Source organism: Melanotaenia boesemani, chromosome 8, assembly GCF_017639745.1.
Source record: "Melanotaenia boesemani isolate fMelBoe1 chromosome 8, fMelBoe1.pri, whole genome shotgun sequence".
In the NCBI taxonomy this organism is placed as follows: domain Eukaryota; kingdom Metazoa; phylum Chordata; class Actinopteri; order Atheriniformes; family Melanotaeniidae; genus Melanotaenia; species Melanotaenia boesemani.
The window spans coordinates 10,852,198-10,869,696 of record NC_055689.1 but is presented as its reverse complement, the minus strand read 5'-3'; the positions used below and the strand labels follow the sequence as shown (position 1 = coordinate 10,869,696).

The window sequence follows — 17,499 nt, the reverse complement described above, 5'->3', positions numbered from 1 at the left end:
CATTTCCGTCCTCAAAAAAGTTCTTACACGAACCCCCAAAGCCCCTCTGCGTTGTTGTGCCTGTGTCAAGCCTTCAGACCAGCAAGACAAAGGATGAGGTAGAAATGGAAGGAAACAAGTATAAAGGGCAGCAGCTGAAGGTCAGCAGGACACTTGTAGTCAGCCAACCAGCCAATCAACTAACTCAACCACAACCCTGTGAAATTAAATATTCAGCTTGTGTAAAAAATAAAGAGTTAGACCTCAAACTTTTCTATTTAAAGTAGAAGAACAGAAAAAATAATTACTTAATCACTACCGTTCAAAAAACTGATAGACTAGGTGCCTATATTGCAAACCCGGGTTAAGTTCTAGTTATTGTGCATTAAATGGCTGGTTAAACCAGGACAAGCCAAGTCTGAAAGTTGATTTGAATAATAATTACTCATTTATTTATTTTTGATTACTGATTATAGTAAATCAGCCATGGCTGCCTAATAAATTAAATAACAGTGAGAAGTACAATATTTTACAGTAGAAATACCTTGAACTTGGAATACCTATGTATTTACATTAAGACAGAACCCTATTATATGTATTTATCATATTTTCCTTACTTGATTCCGCTATCAACCAGCTATAAAAACTTCAAAATCTAGTGCAAACATGAGAATTAGAATACAGAAACATCTTTAAGCCAGCTACTCCAGTAGCAGCAGATATTCTTGGACACTGACTTTTCTGTTCTTTTCATTAGAAAGACTAAATGATTCATTTTACTTCATGGATAGAGGAGAGTTTTGACCCTTGTTAAAGTGAAGTTAGGATCTGATATAATGAAGATATAATAAAGAAAGTCAGTAAATAAAAATGTTAAAAAGACTTGAGTTACAGTGTTAAATCAACACAGTATGTTAGCATGAGATGACGCAATACCACCGCTGATTATGTGCCATTTGAAGCAGCTCTAAAAACATCAGTCATCTTTAATGACATGTTGCTAAGGTGTGTCTCCTGCTTCAACTTGCACACCTGAGATTGGGGCATTGTTCTAACAGCGGGCTACAATTTGGTACTTTAAAACTCTTTGATTGCAGAAATGGAAAAATAAACTTGTTTCCTGTGTGAAGCTCAGCTCATTTTAACATGCTTCTCCTTTTAACCAGTGGTCTCATCGAATCAAGTGATTCATGGGTAGCTTTCCATGAGTTTTATTAATAACACAACACAGATACAAAAACATTCCAGGTAGATGATGTAGATAAATACTGTGATGGTTATACATAGTTTCCTTCACATTTTATGTCAAGTGCTTAGAGTTAGAATGATGAAGAAATACAAGAATATTAAAAACAATGTTTGGAGGTGAAGTTTTTTTGCTTTTCATTCCCCCAGTTAAAGCCACGTGAAGTTCATTTTGTCAGTACTTTTCACATTATGACAAGCTAACCGAATAATACCCATACACTATTTACATTATCACAAAATGGTAACTTTGCATCTTCACATGTTTTTTTCAGAGTCTTGAATTGCACTTGTATTAGAATAAATTTAAAACTTCACTGCATGAATGCATATTAATAAAAATACTATGGCTGCTGTGTACACATTAACTGTAAATCCTGCATCATACTTCACCACAGCAAGTCAAAAATGTGTTTATAGTACTGAAATAAAAAAGCATAATAATGCTGATAATGTTACAGTTATTAATTGTCTATTTGTAGTTTTAATATATCAAAATTACAAATTTAGCATAAGTACAGAATAAAAAAATGTTTAAAGTACAGGGACTTGGCACACTTAGAATATTAGAATAGTAGAATAGAAGCTCTCAGCTTTAATCCTCTAAGTAAAAATGATATGAGAGGACCTGCATGTTGTGGTTCACTCCTGTTGTTCATAAACAACAATGTCAGCCACTCCATGCACTTGTGTGAGCTGTTTGCAGTCGAGAGATGCCACCAGCTTCCTGGGTCCTGGCTGATTGGGGATGAAGTGCTCAGTCAGTGTCACGGTGGAGTGACCTCCAACATCACTGAAAGGGACAATGAAAAGAGAAATGTTAGTCTGGAGAAGAACAAAGTCTGTGGGGAAGAGATATATGGATGGTAATAAGGGGAGGGAAGATTGCTAACCCGACAACCACTTCGTGACCCTTCTGGAGACCCAGGCCCTCCACTCTGAACACCACTTGCTTGAGTGTGCGTGGCAGAGGGTTAGTGAAGGTAATCTTGGCTGCCATTTCCTTACCGACCACAGCTTCGCCCACAGGCTGCAAGACAAGAAAACCATTAGCGATTAAAGAGAAAGTGGGAAAATAATTTTTACTCAAATGCTATTTAAAAGCCTACCGTGATGGTGAGGTCAGGTGTACGGAGCCTGAAGGTTGTTTGGTTGGCTATCACTTGCTTGGTTTCATTGACTCTTCCAGATAATGTCAGCATCAGTGCTGCCTGATCCACCAGTTGCTCCTGGTACTGTTGGTAGGGCAGGACCCATTCAATGGTTTTTTCTATAAAAAAAGAAGGTTTTACAAGGGAACAATTCTGCATAACAGATATTTACTTTCTTGCTGGTTGTTAGCTTCAAAGATTTGCAGTACTATCTTTTCTAAGTAACACAGAGGCAGACATAAAGGTACAGGTTTCAGTTGGTTTCAGGCTCAGCGCACCCCTCAAAAAACAGTAGCTGTTCAAAAATAATATGTTGTATCAAAAGAAAATTCAACTGTGAGCAGCAGAAAGGTCTGCTGAAATAACGGGTGTAATTTGTGTGACTCTGCCATCTCTTACGCAGTTTTATGGCAAGTTAAATATACCCCTTACCTCCTGACTTGAGGAGAAAAATGAATCTAAGTCAATGGAGTGTGGGGTGGGTGCATTCTGCACTGTAAGGCAATTTGACCGAAAACCATAAGGGCTATCACAATGATGGTCATGTTGGGTGAAAGAAGAGAAAATTGCCTACGTTTTGATGTACAATTTGTATAAATACAGGAGAAACTGTGAAACTTCTGAAAAGTTTAAATTAGAGTGCATGACTTCATTAATCACCTGTGTGGACTCTATGAAGGGAATTTCCAAAATTTCATCAAATGTAAACAGAGATTGCGTCAAAATCGTAAACGAGATTAAAATAGCCTTTTCAGAGACAAATTGTTTGTTTTTTTTTGGTCCATTTAAATTTTGAATGAAGCTTCTATGTCAGAATGTGTCTGAGTTATTGGGCTCCAAAGTGTGCTTGGTTTTTCACATATTTCTGCAAAATCCCATTTATTTCCAGAGAAATTTTACAGGTTTTCTTCTTTTCTTTTCTCATTTTTTTTTTTTTTTACAATTTCCATAAATACTGTACGGTGTCCTACTACCAAAAGACATGGCACACCCGATAGAGCCACTGATGTATTTTTTGTTTGGTTTTTCTCAGAACTTTGACAGATTATGCACATAAATTTGTGATGTAATACTAAGCAGATTAAGTATGAGCAATTAATGTCGGTAGAAATCACACCTTCATTAGGCAATAGCTCCACAGGTATTTCATTCTTTCTGATAGCGTTCTTCAGCACACCAGTGTAGTACATGACGGCCACCTGGCTGTACAGAGTTGTCTGACGTGGTTGTGAGCTTAGGTTCTTCACCACAATACTCAGCTGGGCGTCAGTTCCCATCCTGGGCCCCTCGCCCTCCATTTTAACCTCCACACATACATCCTCTTCAATGGGTGGATAGTAGGTTTTTGATTTGCTGCCATGGCGACAAGCAGTCTCCACAGCAATACGTTCCTCTTCTGAACCTGGATGAGAAAAGGGAGGAAGGGGTTAGTGCGTCTCATTCTGTCCATGGATCCATGATTTATTGAAAGATACAAGAGATATGGCACAAAGTTCTTCCAAATAAAGCAAACATAGAGGCATATTTTCATATTGTGAAGAAGAGTGGCTGCTGGAAGGAATCTGTGCCGAAAAAAATGATCTATGCAGAATGAAATGATTTAATCATCACTTTTCAGGAGTTCCATGTAGTTAAGAAGGCATTCTGTCTGGTTCTTAGACATTAATCTAAGCTAGCAATTAGTCAGGGAAAATGTGCTTGTCAGTACCTTCTTCGTGTTTGTACAGATGTGTGATGTCCTCCCGCTCTTCGGAGCCCACTGCTTTAGTGCTAATGCAGCGGCCGACGGCTTTCTTTTCACTGTGAATCTGGCTGAATGTACCATCCAGGTTTCTCTGCCAGTAGATTTTATCACTGTTGACCTGGCAAGAAAATAACAATAAAGATTATCAGCTTTTTATACCGATGATGAAGTTGAGCCCAAATGTGCATTTTGCGTAAAAAGCAATGAAATTCCACTCTGTAACATCACCATAGATAATTTATCTCAGGAACACAAGAAAAAAAGCTGGGGGAAAAAGTTAGATTTCTTTTTTACAGCTTAAAAGATTATCTTTGAAAATCCTTAGTGATTATAGCTTGCCATCATAGAGATCCCTAGTTAAGAACATTTGCACTCACTTCAGCAAAGACAAAAGGTGTGTCATGTTTGAGGTAGACTTGACCCAAGCGGATGGCGTTGACAGAGGCAGGGCCACAGCAGAAGGTGCCCTGACTCGTCTCCTGGGGAGTGGCATCAACGGCCTGCCAACCTCCGTTGCCAGGAGGCAGGTCTGGTCTAGCCATCCAGCAATCATTCCATACATGGAAATTCCTAAAAAGAAATAGGTTTAATTTTATTTTTATTTGAATAGGGAGGGTTATCCACATTTTTGCCAATGCAGCTAATAGGATTAACAACACTATGGCATCTGCTCCCTCAACACCACAGCTAGATTAGCCTAGCATAGATTAGAAAACAGCTAGCTTAGCTTAAATTTTTTAAAAAAATTATTGAAATCAGTGGATCCAGTTAACCTACTACATTAATGCCTCTTTGTATGCGTCAAAAGTGTATTAAAAAGCCTCATGGAATGAGAAATTGAACTCTCGTTTTGTCATACTGAGGAGATCAATAAATGACAGATCGAAGATTACTTTCTTCAAAAAGCAGAGTTGCAGGTAATTGAAAGCCCATGACTTCTCTGGGGTTTCACGTTTAGAGGAGATGGCTTTTGGAGTAGATCTATATATGCAGTGCATTTTCAGGATATAGTTTTTAATAGCAGGTGTTTTTATTAGCATGTCCCTGAAAATTTTCACATCTTACCAGACAGAGTCATTATTGAGGTGGTCAATTGGCTGCATATTCTCATCAAAATACACGTCTGTAGTGATGGATACATCAGTGTCATGGGCAGACTGGAAATTGGTCACACTACGAGCGGGTATCCCAAGACAGCGCAGCACTGAAACAAGGACAGACAGATACAATATAATTGCATTTGTAAGGCTATTTAATAACTGAGCTGACTTGAATTTGACAATAATGTTTCATATATTTCTGTCATGATGACGGGACTAGTTTTATCACTCTGGGTGATTGAAAGCAACACATGTAGCTCCATTTGTGACAAAAGTAGCAGGTATGACAGGAATGCCAGTGCATGGTATTTAGGGTGTAAATTAACTATAAGGCTATGTGCTAAAGTCAGCTAGCTATCACGTGAGGTTCCCCGAATAAACACAATGACTGGAGTGTTCTGTTGTGTTACAGTAAGGGCTAATGAAAAGGGACTGATAAGATCAAAAATTCTTGTGGATTGTTAATTGAGTTGACATGGAGCACATGGGGAACACTCTTAGGGATCCTCTGTGGCCTCTTTACGTGTGCACACACAGAATGAACACACAGTACCCTCCTGTCACATGCCTTCTGCTGTACAGCTTACCACCACTTACTATAGACAGTACCAGCAATGATTGCTAAAAGTAGCAAGAAACTGACATATGCTAATTACTGTATTCATGACCTTCTACTATGTTCATGATGTTTGCATCTAGTTTGCTGCTTTTCTACTCTTATACAGTATGTCACACAGCTGAAACACCAACAAAGCTCTCATTCACATATTTTTGCTTCTTTGTGTTTATCACAGCTGCCTCGCACATTTTGTGTTTGAAGAGTCATTTGTGCATGTCATCAGAAATGAATCCTACATGTTTGCATTGCAAGGAAATGGTAGGGGCAGTGTTGGGACCAATATGACCACATGTAAGTTTCAAAGACAAGTTTGTTGACCAAGTCTGAAATGATCTCTTCTGTAGGATCAATGATTTCCACTGCACAGTGATCGATATGCTTGAATATGGTTGACACATTAGCTGGAGAGAGATCAGTCATTTTAGAAGTTGACTTGTAAAATTATGTGGAATCAAGTTCAAGACCATTACATCCATGCATGGAGGAAGCTTATGGAGAAACGCAGTGGGGGTGCTACCAATGGGGTGTTTTGCCCACCATGTTTTGTCATCAGATGCCTGAGTTGGCTCAGCAATTTCATCAAATGCCTTTCTGCTGCAGCTAATTTCCCACAAATTCTACAACTCTTTCCAAACTGGATTCTCTAGGCTGCCTCCTAGTGGAATCTTTCAATAAGAAGCATAGTACAGAAGCAAGTATGTGAACAATTCCACTCATGATGGAGGCAGATGCCAACATGAACACAAGCAAGTTTATTCTTGGTCTAAGAGTTCAGCTGCGGTCCATTTAAAAGCACTGAAAAGCTGCTGCTCTGCTCCTAATCATAGTGTTGTCTAACAAAATCACCATCTGTTTAATGTAAAGATGATGTTTTTGCAGTGATTTCAACTATATTTAAAAAAAGTTAGAAATGGTAAACACTCTACTGGCTTTCAAAACCCCACAAAATGCAGCTTCTGTTTGGTTTTTGTTTGTTGTTTGTTTATTTTTTTTATGACATTCACCTGTTGTAGTGACCCCAGAGAAGACCCAGCACTGTCCATAACACACTGGTGTTCCACTGGTGGAGTGGTATTTCCTCAGGATCTCCACACTGCTGCTCCATGCCGCAGGAGAAACCCCACTAGAGTAATTTCCTGACCAGTTCCCAACCAGAACTCCCAAATCATCCTGAGCATTTATCTGGAAAAAAAAGACAAAGAGATGTAGAGACATGATCATTTTGGGGATTTGTTTTGTGTGGAAAAAAAATTCTTTCAGGAATTTGAGAAATTATTGGTATTTTAGTCTAAATCGTAACATATTCACAATTTTTCTTTATTTTGTTATAAAAATAAGTTTACCATGGCAGATATGACTCTGACAACATTGACAGGATCCATTCGACCAGATGGCGGCATGTCACTCTTCTCTAGAATAAACAAGCATGCTTCCAGGATTCCCTCATGAAACTACAATGGCGAAAAGAAGAAGGAATTGAATTACGTTTCTGTGAAAAGCTCTTGAATCGCTATCCACATTTTATTTTTGTTTTTAGCTTCCAAGGAACCAGACTTTCTTTTAATCTTTTAAAGTGGTCCTGAGCATCTTTGCAGGCTTTTTAAAGGTTTTCTTTTAAAGTTTTTCTTTGGACAGTGGCTGCTTTTAATAGTCCAGTTCCCATACCCAACCATTTTCATAGGACTGTGTTACCAAACTTTAGGGATATAGCAAAACTGATAGCTTAGCAAAGACAAAAAAAGTTACATTTACATTATTTTTAATTGGAATAAATAGTAATTTTGCAAGAAGTTGCTAAGAGGTTTTATCTACAGCAGATGTATCTGAAAGTAATGTCTTTAGGAAATTGAAGAAAATCAATGAAGCCTCATCAGAAATTAACCCCCGAGGTAGGGTGGCTGTCAAGAAGCCATGCTTCATTGGAAGAAAAGGCTGAAAGTGCCATTTGACACATAAACTGGACCAAAAATCAGACAACCTGTCCTATGGAGTGATGAATCCTCCCCAGAGCCCGGACCTTAACTTTACTGAAGCAGTGTGGGATCATCTTGACAGAGAATGGAACAAAAGACAGCCAACATCCAAATAAGAGCTTTAGAAAGTCCTTTAATAATCCTAGAGAACTATTCCTGAAGACTACTTGAAATTACAAGAATACTTGTGTAAGATGGTTCCGGCTTGTGAAAGGATAAAAGTGGTCAGACTGTAAAGAAATGTTGACTCTAAAGCTTCTAAGGAGATATACAAACTCTGTTTTTGCCTCAAAAACTGTGTCTACTTTTCTGTTTACACATGTTTTAATAAATAACCTGATCCTATAAATAAGTATTCCACATTCACCATTCAACTGCTGTTGGTAATCACTACTGTAGTCCCCTGCAAATGTGCCGCTTACTTCCTGGTGAGTAGCTGCAGAGCTTTCATTTTATCAAATTTCAGATAATTTCTAGAACTTGTTAAAACTGTTGTATTTGTAAACCTGCTTTTAGGATTAATGCCTTCAGTTGAAACATGCAGACAGGGCTTCACAGGCTACTGATGCTGTAATTATCATTCAGTAACTCAAGCATGCAGCTCTGCAGTCTGTACCTGCCCGAAATTCCACGTGCGGGCACCAATTTGTTTCTCTGTCCCGTAGTAGATCCGCCCAGTATCATTCAACACATACTCCTTCCTCTGCTCCTCATCATCCAGGAACACAGTGTCCTCTGAAAATGTACAAGACACATTGTAAATACACATATTGCCATTTTCTTTTATTTTATGTCATGCAACTGAAAATTGAGCTCTCTGTATGGAAGACACAATTACTCTTACAGCCTTTATTTATTTATTTATTTGTATACTTTCAATGCAGTAATCCCTAAAGTTAAATAAAATCCAACCTTGACAGTGGTAGCATCTTTTGGGGTTATTTGCTTTGATGAAATGCACTGAAGATTTCTTGCTTCTCTCATTGTAAAAATCTTTTTAAAAAAAGTGACTAAACCCCTAAGAATGTGCCCTTTTCACATATTATTTTCACAAGTCTTCACAGTCAGGAAATTGTTAAGAAACAATGAATTCATGAACCTTGCAGTGGGGCCCTTAGTCATTTAAGGGAAACAGTCTGTTTTGAGAGAAATCAGCAATACCGACTTGGGCGTGGACTCTGTACATGAGCTTTGCAAATCTGTTTATTTTTTTTCCATCCTTTTAATCTCATTCTATCACCAGCGTGATAACCCTTGGGTGGGGGGGGGGGGGGGAAAGAAAAATGATTTACGTGAAAAAAAGGGAAATCAGTCAAAGCAGCTAATTATTTAAGACGGACATAAGAATAAGCAAGTGGAAGGAAAAGGTTTAATAAGTCACAGGGGCATAGTTTGGAGAAAGAGGGGAAGTTATGCTTAGGAGGGTAATGTGGGGGCAGGGAAGAAAGTAAAGAAAAACATGCTGTTTTGAGAGTTTTGAAAAAGAGTATCTGTCAGCTGTGACAATCACCGTTTTCTCTTCTTTAAGAAATTTCTGGAATGTAGAAGAAATACAGAGGAGGATATGAGGGAGTAGATCTGAAATCAGAGCAATGTGGCGATGGAGTGAGGGTCGGGTCAGCAGATAGCAAGAAAGGAACAAAGCTGGCTGGGAGAGGAAGGAGGCGGGGGGAGCATGAAATACACATGAAGGCAGTAAAAGCGAGGCAGAAGACAGGTTGTCACCAGCTGCATGGATTACTCTGAACTTGGCCCGTGGCATTTTATACAGTAATTGTAGGATTTTGACTTTTATGAGCGTGAGGGAGAGTTTGGTCTCGGGAAAAAAGAGATTGAAAGAGGGAAAAAGAGATTGGGCACACCGCCAAAAGCAGCCAACCCATAATGAAAGACAGACAGTGTTTTATATCAAAGCTAGGTCAACTGTTTCTTTTAGTTTGCTGCTTGCAAATACTCTTCTTTCTGTCAAATATCCTGTGTGGATAATCTGCCAAACTCTGCCGAATAAACAATGAACCTCATTTCCTAATGCTTTCTTAACTGTATAAAGGAATAATAAGCTTCCACCATGAAAAAAAAGACTTACCTGTTTTATTCTAACATCTTCAAATACACTGAAACTCTGTACGATTGTTTGATTGAAAATAGATAAAAAACAACTTATCAGATGTTGTATAAATAAATATATGTAGCAACATTATTAGGTATAAAAAGAGGATCGAGGAGAGGCTGAGGCTACTTTCCAGAGATGGAACTGATTTAGTTTTAAAACACTTTTCTGTGAAGAAGAAACGTTTCAAGAAATGTGTAAACATTGTGTAAACACTGTAAACATGAGTATATACGCCAAGCTTGTAAGTAACATTGCCATAAAAATACACCAAAACAAAAATAAATACATAAATAACTCGTGCAATGTCTCTTTACATCACAGGAAAAGTAGAAATTAAGCTAAAAATGAAATTTTTGTGTGGAATTTATATTTTCTGCAGATTTTGTTGTAAAAGTCATATCACGCTCTGTAGGTTCTGCAGCATGAACGCAACAAACCACTTTATTCCAACACTGCTGTAGCTGCTAGCGGGTTTGTGCACGCAGGTTAAAAGAGAGGTGGGCTTCAAGGAAGATGCATATGGGTTGTTAACAAGGTAACGAAAACTTTGGCATTTTCAAATTGATTCACTTTGGGACCTGGTTTTAAAATTTTACATTTTCCAGTTGCTAAAGCACAGATTTTATGTGGATGAAGAAGTCAAATGATAAAAAAATCACCTAAACTTGAACTTAAAAGTGATAAACACAGTTGAGCCATGATTGAGGTTACAACATAAATTAAATTAAGAAAAGTATCCATGTGGTTTTGGAAAATGAGCAAACAGACAGTACGTCCTCCATTTATCTGTTTGAATGCACTAAAGGCTTAACTCAAATATCTTGCATGTCTGAGAACATGCTTGATTTAAACTTAGCTTGCTTAGATTGTTCAAAGTGTAGCAAACAACCTTATTGGGAGTAAATAGAGTTGATGTCCCCACAGTAGATACTTTCAAGGAATCGTCATGTTTATCAAATTGCCATTTAAACCAATTAGGCAAGGTATGTCTAATGTTGTTCATGTGCTCCCAGGAGGTGGACTCTGAAAGAAGCTAACTACGTTAAAGCCAGATGACGGCTGGTTTCACAGTTGATTACCAGTATTTCCTCCGATTATTGGAATGATTATTTTGATAATCATAATAAATAAACACTAGTTTATCTGCTATCTCTGCAATGATGTATAAATTGTATAATTTAAATGAGCAAATAAATATTAAAATACAGTGTAATGATGAATGGTTGACTTGCAGCTCACTGTGGAATATGCAGGGTTCACTTTATTGTAATGACTTTCTTGTACATACTTTGCATTTGCATTTTTAAAATCTATTTTATTTGGCATTTGCATGTATTTTCTTGAGTTGCATTCACATCCCAGTGGAATAGTAGGTTAAAAAAACATGACTGAATGTAGAAATGTTTCATAAATGAGGCAGCTTAAGGTATGTTTCATCTTAAACACAGACCAAGTCTGCCAGAAGTCTTGAATGGTGGCCAGTGGAGTTGCATAACTCCCATAGTTACACACGGTCATGCTGCAGCTATTTGATGGACAGCAACTGTCATGGATTCTGCTGGCCTTTCTCACCCATGTGTAAAATTATACCAGGATTCCTTTCAGAGATTAAATGGTGAAATAGTTATCTATTTTCACCGAGTATTTGCTACCAGGCTGATGGATAAGCATTTGTAACACAGCAGTTCTGCCACACAGTGGATAAGAAATACTGAAACTTAAAAAAAATTCTATTTACAACATGATATAAATCCAAACAGTGTTTGAGTTGTTCTAGCCATATCTTCTAGCCTTTCCTTTCTTCCCTTATTCTGCTTCTCTTATCGCCCATGACTTATCTTCTTCACCCCACCTTCCACAGTCCTCCATCCACAAACTCTCTGCCCTGCTGCCACTCCCGGTCAACTTACCCTCACACCAAGGGTTGAAGAGGATGACGATGTTCTTGCTGGAGTTGTAAGCTGTTGCCGGCTCATTCTCCGAAGACCTGGTCATCACTGTGAGCCCGTACAGACCGATAACAGCGTCAGCCGGAGAGTTGACGGACAGCTTGATCTTGTTGCCGTCCTGCTTTGTAATCTTGGCCTCCCAGCGTTCATCTTCCAGATCGTCCACCAGCGGGATGATGACATGGGTTCCTTTGGATACAGTCGGCAAAGGACCTACAGCAGACAGGTTATATTCTTGTTGTACAAAATGTACATCACTAATACCACTCTCATTTGTTCTCAGTAGCTTCATGCATTTCATGGATCCTCTCACTCCAGTGAATGTGTTTAAAGTCACGTGCTTGCAACAGACTTCCTTTGAACCATTTGAACTTTAATGCTCTGCCAACCTTCTAAAAGGTAAAATCTCACTACAAGAACAATAAGAAGAAATAAAATAAATGTATTCCTATCACATAAACCATTCATTAGTTCTGCTAGATGACACAAAACTCTAAAGCATATATGCATAAAAGCCTATTTCCCAGCTGTGCATGATGTGTCTGAGTAAACAAAGCTGTGATGCTGGGAAACTGCTCCACAAACCCCCTTTGAAAAGCAATCTTAGTCCTTTTCCACATAATTTAGCATTTTGCTATAGGATAATATGCCTACAAGCTTATTTAAAACTCACTAAATGCTTTTCCTCTGAACTCTTTTTGATATATATATATTTTTTTTTGGCACCCAGATGAGCAGCCAGTTTGTCAAGACAGTGTGAAGTTTACCAGGAAACCCTTGTTCCCCACCCTTCCTCTTTTATCACTGAATATTTATTTAGAAGAAAATCTACTCAAATCACCTTTGACTTTGTGTAGATATTGATCTCAGAAATTGTGTTCAACTTCCTACTTAAAAAGCCATACAATGACAAATCTTTGGAATAAAAATAAATCAATCTATGCGCTGCATGTGCAACTGAGAAAATTATGGTAAATTATCTCAGCAGTGATTTACAGCAAATTACTGCTGGGTGGTGATGTATTACTCCCCAGTGTGTAGTATGAGGCTGGTAAATACCAGAGGGAGGTGTCCAATGTCCTGAGGTCTGGAAACTGTTAACACTGAGGGCTGCTGGGTGGAATCCAAAACTTGTGGTGCAACTATGATTGGACTGTTGCTCGATTTAAACACAGAGGCTATCTGTAGTATTGTAACCACATTTCCCATGGTTTGCTCTATCAGTGGTTTGTTTCTTTGTGTTTTCACATGCGGCTAATATCAGTTGAAAAGGCACTTCATAGGATAGCAGTGCATATTCTGAAACCAGTTGTCTATGGCTCAATGGGTTTTGTTGACTGAAACCACCACCTAACATTCACATGCTTGTACCACCCATTCTGTTTCACAAACGTCAGTTATTTATGAGAAACACTGCACAATTTATAGAACAGAACTTTATTGTCATTGCAACAAGTGCAACTAAATTATGTTTCTTTTAGTTATTTTTCATTAGTTTTTACCTAGCCATGCATCCAAAGTCCATACTTTCTGCCAGCTCTTTCAGCTTCTCTCCATTTAGTTACATACTGTATGTTGTTCCCACTGGAGATTTCAGCGTTTTTCTACTCCTTTTAACTACTTTTATTAATTAATTGTAATAATCTAATACTTTTTGCTAACTTAGAATGTTTTACCAATTTTGTATGAGCTCATGTGACACATGAGTGTTTACTAGTGAAGCAAGTCAGAAATTATCTTTTGATAAACTAAAAAGCAAATAAATATTACTGAGACACTGAAAGGGAAACAAAACAAAACAAAAAAAAGGTTCTACTAAGCACTGTGGAGAAAGATATATTCAGGGCTATGATCAGGACTCTGGATCTCTCATATTTTGGAGATTTAATGTCTTTGTTTTTATAAATGTGGTTGTGCCCAGCACAAATCTCAATCATAACAATTTTAACAAAATTTCACTGGAAAAGAAAATAGACGTATCTTCTGTTGCTAAAAATCAATCTGATTATGACAATTCTTTATATTATCAGCATTATTTCTCTGAGTGCTTGTGTGTTACCTGTTTTTAGGTCCAAGTGCATCTTATCGGTGTCAGCATTGAAAGGTCGGTTCAGCTCCATCTCCATCTGAAAGGTTTGTCCTCTGCGGATAATCAGCTCATCCCCATGATACAGATCAGTGTGATGCTCCACTCTATTCTGACCAGTCTTGGAGCTCAGGAGGTCCACCGAGCACACAGACAGCTTAATTTCTAGTGGAACATAGGATCTCAAATTTTAACACAAGTAACTCTTTTGGTGCTAAAAAAAAATGTCAGTTTAAAAGTTAGTCATTTTACCTTCTTTTTCATTTTCTTTTTCCTTTGTTTCCCCATTCTCAGGCTTTGGCTTGGCAGGCTCTGGGGCTAGGGTCACAACAGGGGCAGTGGTTGGGAGTTTAGTCAATTCCAACTTATCTGTAACATCATAGGATGTACTGTTCTGGCGCTTAAAGCAGCACGGGCACATCTTCCTGAGCCAGCGACGACAACCTCCCTCCTCCTGCTTCTTCTCCCCCTCCTTCTGGATTGTAACCTCCACTCTAGTGGGCGGGGCTACTCCGGGGAAACGCCCAATCTCCGATGTGTCTCTTACAGTCAACCTCTCGCCCGGCATCCTGAAAATGACCCAATTTAAAGATCAAAAATAAGTTAACGAGGTAAATAAATTTAACACAAATCAGATTATATATAAGAAATTAAAAATAATGATTTCAGAAGTGAGGGGTGCAAAAAGTTTAAAATTGGAAATAAAAAGCTGTATTAACAAGATAACCACAGTTGTCCGCCTTCATTTTTTTAACCATGTCATGAAATAACACCCCATTACATCAAAGTGGAAAAAAAAATATTACAAATGAATTAATCAATAAATCCTTAACAGAGAATCAGTTTAAGCTGGTGGCTAAAACAACTAAACATGGAAGTTGATGAAGAGGCAATGCTTCTGAATATTTCATTCTTTTCCACTGAACCCTTGTATTGACAACAATGTAAATAACCAAACATCTGTCTCACCTTCCCTTACTTTCATCTCTCCATTATAAAACAGTCATGTCACTTTTCTTTCTCTTTTTCCCACAATTATCACATTCCTGACTTGGACTTTGCTTGACCGTCAGATGTCAAAGCATTCTGGGTTATTAAGCCATCCTTGTATGGTACACTCCCTGTGTGCTCTAACGTAACTCCTACAAACAGCTGGGCTCCATCTGCTGCACCCCAGCTGCTGCAGATTAATGTAGTTTCTACGCTCGTAACGTGCACACACAATTTACTGCTGGTGTAGGTGGAACATGCAACATATGAACATTTGTCACACTAACAACGCACTAATAACAGTAAAGAAATAAGATCATTTGTCTCATTGCAGATAAGCCCAGCCTATTTCCATATTTGTTACTCAGGGTTAAATGTCAGACCCCTTACAGCATTATTAGGGAAAGTAAGAGAAAAAACTGTGAAAGGGGCTATGCTAAAAAAAAAAAAAAAAAAAAAATCTAATTTATCCAAACATTAAAGCACCTAGTAATTTTTCGGTAGCTCTTGTGAAATGCCCACAAACTGTAATGAATGGCAGTAATGTACATAGTCAGGTGAAATACAGCATTATTAAGTTTATAGGAGGTACTTGGTTTATAGAACGATTAGCTTTCTTAGCAAACATCCTTTATTAGCATGGTACCGCTAAGTGTTGCTGTTGTGTTGTTGGGAAAAGTGTAGTGATCTTAAAGTTATGTGGCAGAGGTGAAAGGGCAGACAACAGCTGAAGAGGTTGTAGGGAGGAGCACCTCACACTATCAAACACCTCAAAATCCATTTGTGAAAAGAATGCCTGTGTGTGAACCATCTGTGTGTGTGTGTGTGTGTGTGCAGGACAATATGTTGCACACTGGAGATTTTTCAACTCTGTGATTTGTTGAGTTCATCGGCCGGGCAAATGACAGTCCCCTTCCTTCACAGAGTTCCAGATCCTCCTTATATTTGGCAGAAACATTGTGTCAGACACAATGGAGCGGATCGGTTGTATGATTTTGCAACATGTTCTCCACCCAACTGTGGATTCACACCCTTTGACCCTTTCATTTTAGTTAAAAGGGAACTAACATGTTAACTCTAATGAGTAATAACATGATAGAAACCAACACCTTATACTTGCAGACTTCAGATTCATAAATTAAACTTTTTTGCATATGCATACCAATCCACAGTAAAAGGGGGTCAAATGACTAAGGCGATAAAATACAAGTTAACATTTAGACTAATCACTGCAAAAATTAGGCCTTTCTAAATAGAAATGCTGTATAAAATGATTTCCTGGCCACTTTTTGAGTAATTTGTGTTTTGATAGGCTTTAAAAACACAGAATTATATCATTAATGAATCTATGTGACCCAAGTTAAGCTCTTAAATGAAGAATTCTGTCAGCCTTGGTCTTCTCCTCACAAACTTAAGAAAAGTAGACTATATAATACTGATGCCAGCCAAACTTGAAATAAAGCACTCCTAATCTTTTCTGTTAATACACCTTACTTCTTATTCTGTGCTGCTTGCTCTGTCTCTGAAACTTTTCAATCCTCTATCAGTGTGTGCTGCATGCAAGCAAGACCGCTACACTTAAATAAATAAATTCAAGTCAACTGTTTGCAAATAGCAACCAATAGTCAGAACTGTGAGTCCAATGGAAGAGTTTGTTGTTTACTGACTATTCAGAACACATTCAAGGTTCAAGAAATAACAGCATAAAAAATAAAAAATGCATCATCTGGTTGGCTACAAACCAGCAGCCTGAAGCCATGGAAATACCTGAACTAATTCAATATGTTTATAAAATGCATTTTAGTCAGCTACTTTTTTTGGAGTTTGGAGGGTTTAGAAAGAGACAACCAGGTGTCAGAAATCTGGTAAAGGGAAGGAAATATTCTGTGTAAGAGATTAATTAGGAACTGAATGAGATCAGATTTCTATCAGTGTTATTGTTGTTGTTGACAAGCATGCCAGAATTTTTTGAGATTCTGTCTGAAACTGATTATCCAGTCAGACTTCAAGTTTACACTAAACTCAACACAGAATATGACTTAGAAAAGGAGAGAGAATAAGTCAGGAGAGACTGAAACACTTACTTTCTCTTTTGTAGATTCTTTTTCGGATCAGTGGTGAAAACTCTGCTTCTTCCCGTGTAATTGTACCTCACTCTATAAACGAGGGTTTTGGAAACTTTTGTTCCGACTCGCTCCGCGGTGGGACCAGAATACGTATACGCCTGTACAGGAATGCAGTGCACGGTACTTAAAGCTGATATACACAGCCCTCAAACTCAATGCTCAGCCCACCCTCGCCCTACCCCGTGTGGGCTGAAATCTTGCTCATTCCCATGACACTCACGGTGTGATGTCATACTATGTACGCGCGCAGACATGGGTAGAGGAAGAGCGGAGAGTTTACTATTTTTTTTTTTATTTATTCTTATTATTCCGATGCAGGAAGCAGAATGTAAAACAGGCAGTCAGAGGAAGGGTAGAGAGATGCTTTAGACTGTTTTTCTCTAACCGACTTCTCACAGGAAGCATATTGTGACCCCTTAAAGAT

The 17,499-nt window shown here is 38.2% G+C and overlaps 1 protein-coding gene across 1 annotated transcript; it reads right to left on the bottom strand.

Annotated features, from left to right (window-relative positions):
* Window positions 1-968: 968 nt before the first annotated feature.
* Window positions 969-17,260, bottom strand: tgm1l1 (transglutaminase 1 like 1). Its single transcript, XM_041991838.1, has 14 exons — window positions 17,034-17,260; window positions 14,212-14,528; window positions 13,933-14,124; window positions 11,835-12,086; window positions 8,428-8,546; window positions 7,182-7,289; window positions 6,843-7,020; window positions 5,185-5,323; window positions 4,497-4,689; window positions 4,084-4,237; window positions 3,493-3,777; window positions 2,334-2,494; window positions 2,118-2,254; window positions 969-2,017 (listed from the first exon to the last, which is right to left on the bottom strand). Exons 2-14 carry the CDS (start codon window positions 14,525-14,527, stop codon window positions 1,867-1,869), a joined length of 2,385 nt encoding a protein of 794 aa, XP_041847772.1. The 5' UTR covers window position 14,528; window positions 17,034-17,260; the 3' UTR covers window positions 969-1,866.
* Between the last annotated feature and the right edge of the window lie 239 nt (window positions 17,261-17,499).

What these genes read in the sequence shown, in the direction of transcription:
- tgm1l1 (XM_041991838.1), bottom strand. Translation starts at nt 14,527, where the DNA reads ATGCCGGGCGAGAGGTTGACTGTAAGAGACACATCGGAGATTGGGCGT. An exon ending in CTTCAACCCTTGGTGTGAGG is followed by an intron (nt 8,547 to 11,834) that starts GTAAGTTGACCG and finishes GTACATTTTCAG; the next exon opens with AGGACACTGTGTTCCTGGAT. An exon ending in CTCTGGGGTCACTACAACAG is followed by an intron (nt 5,324 to 6,842) that starts GTGAATGTCATA and finishes TCCTTGTTTCAG; the next exon opens with TGCTGCGCTGTCTTGGGATA.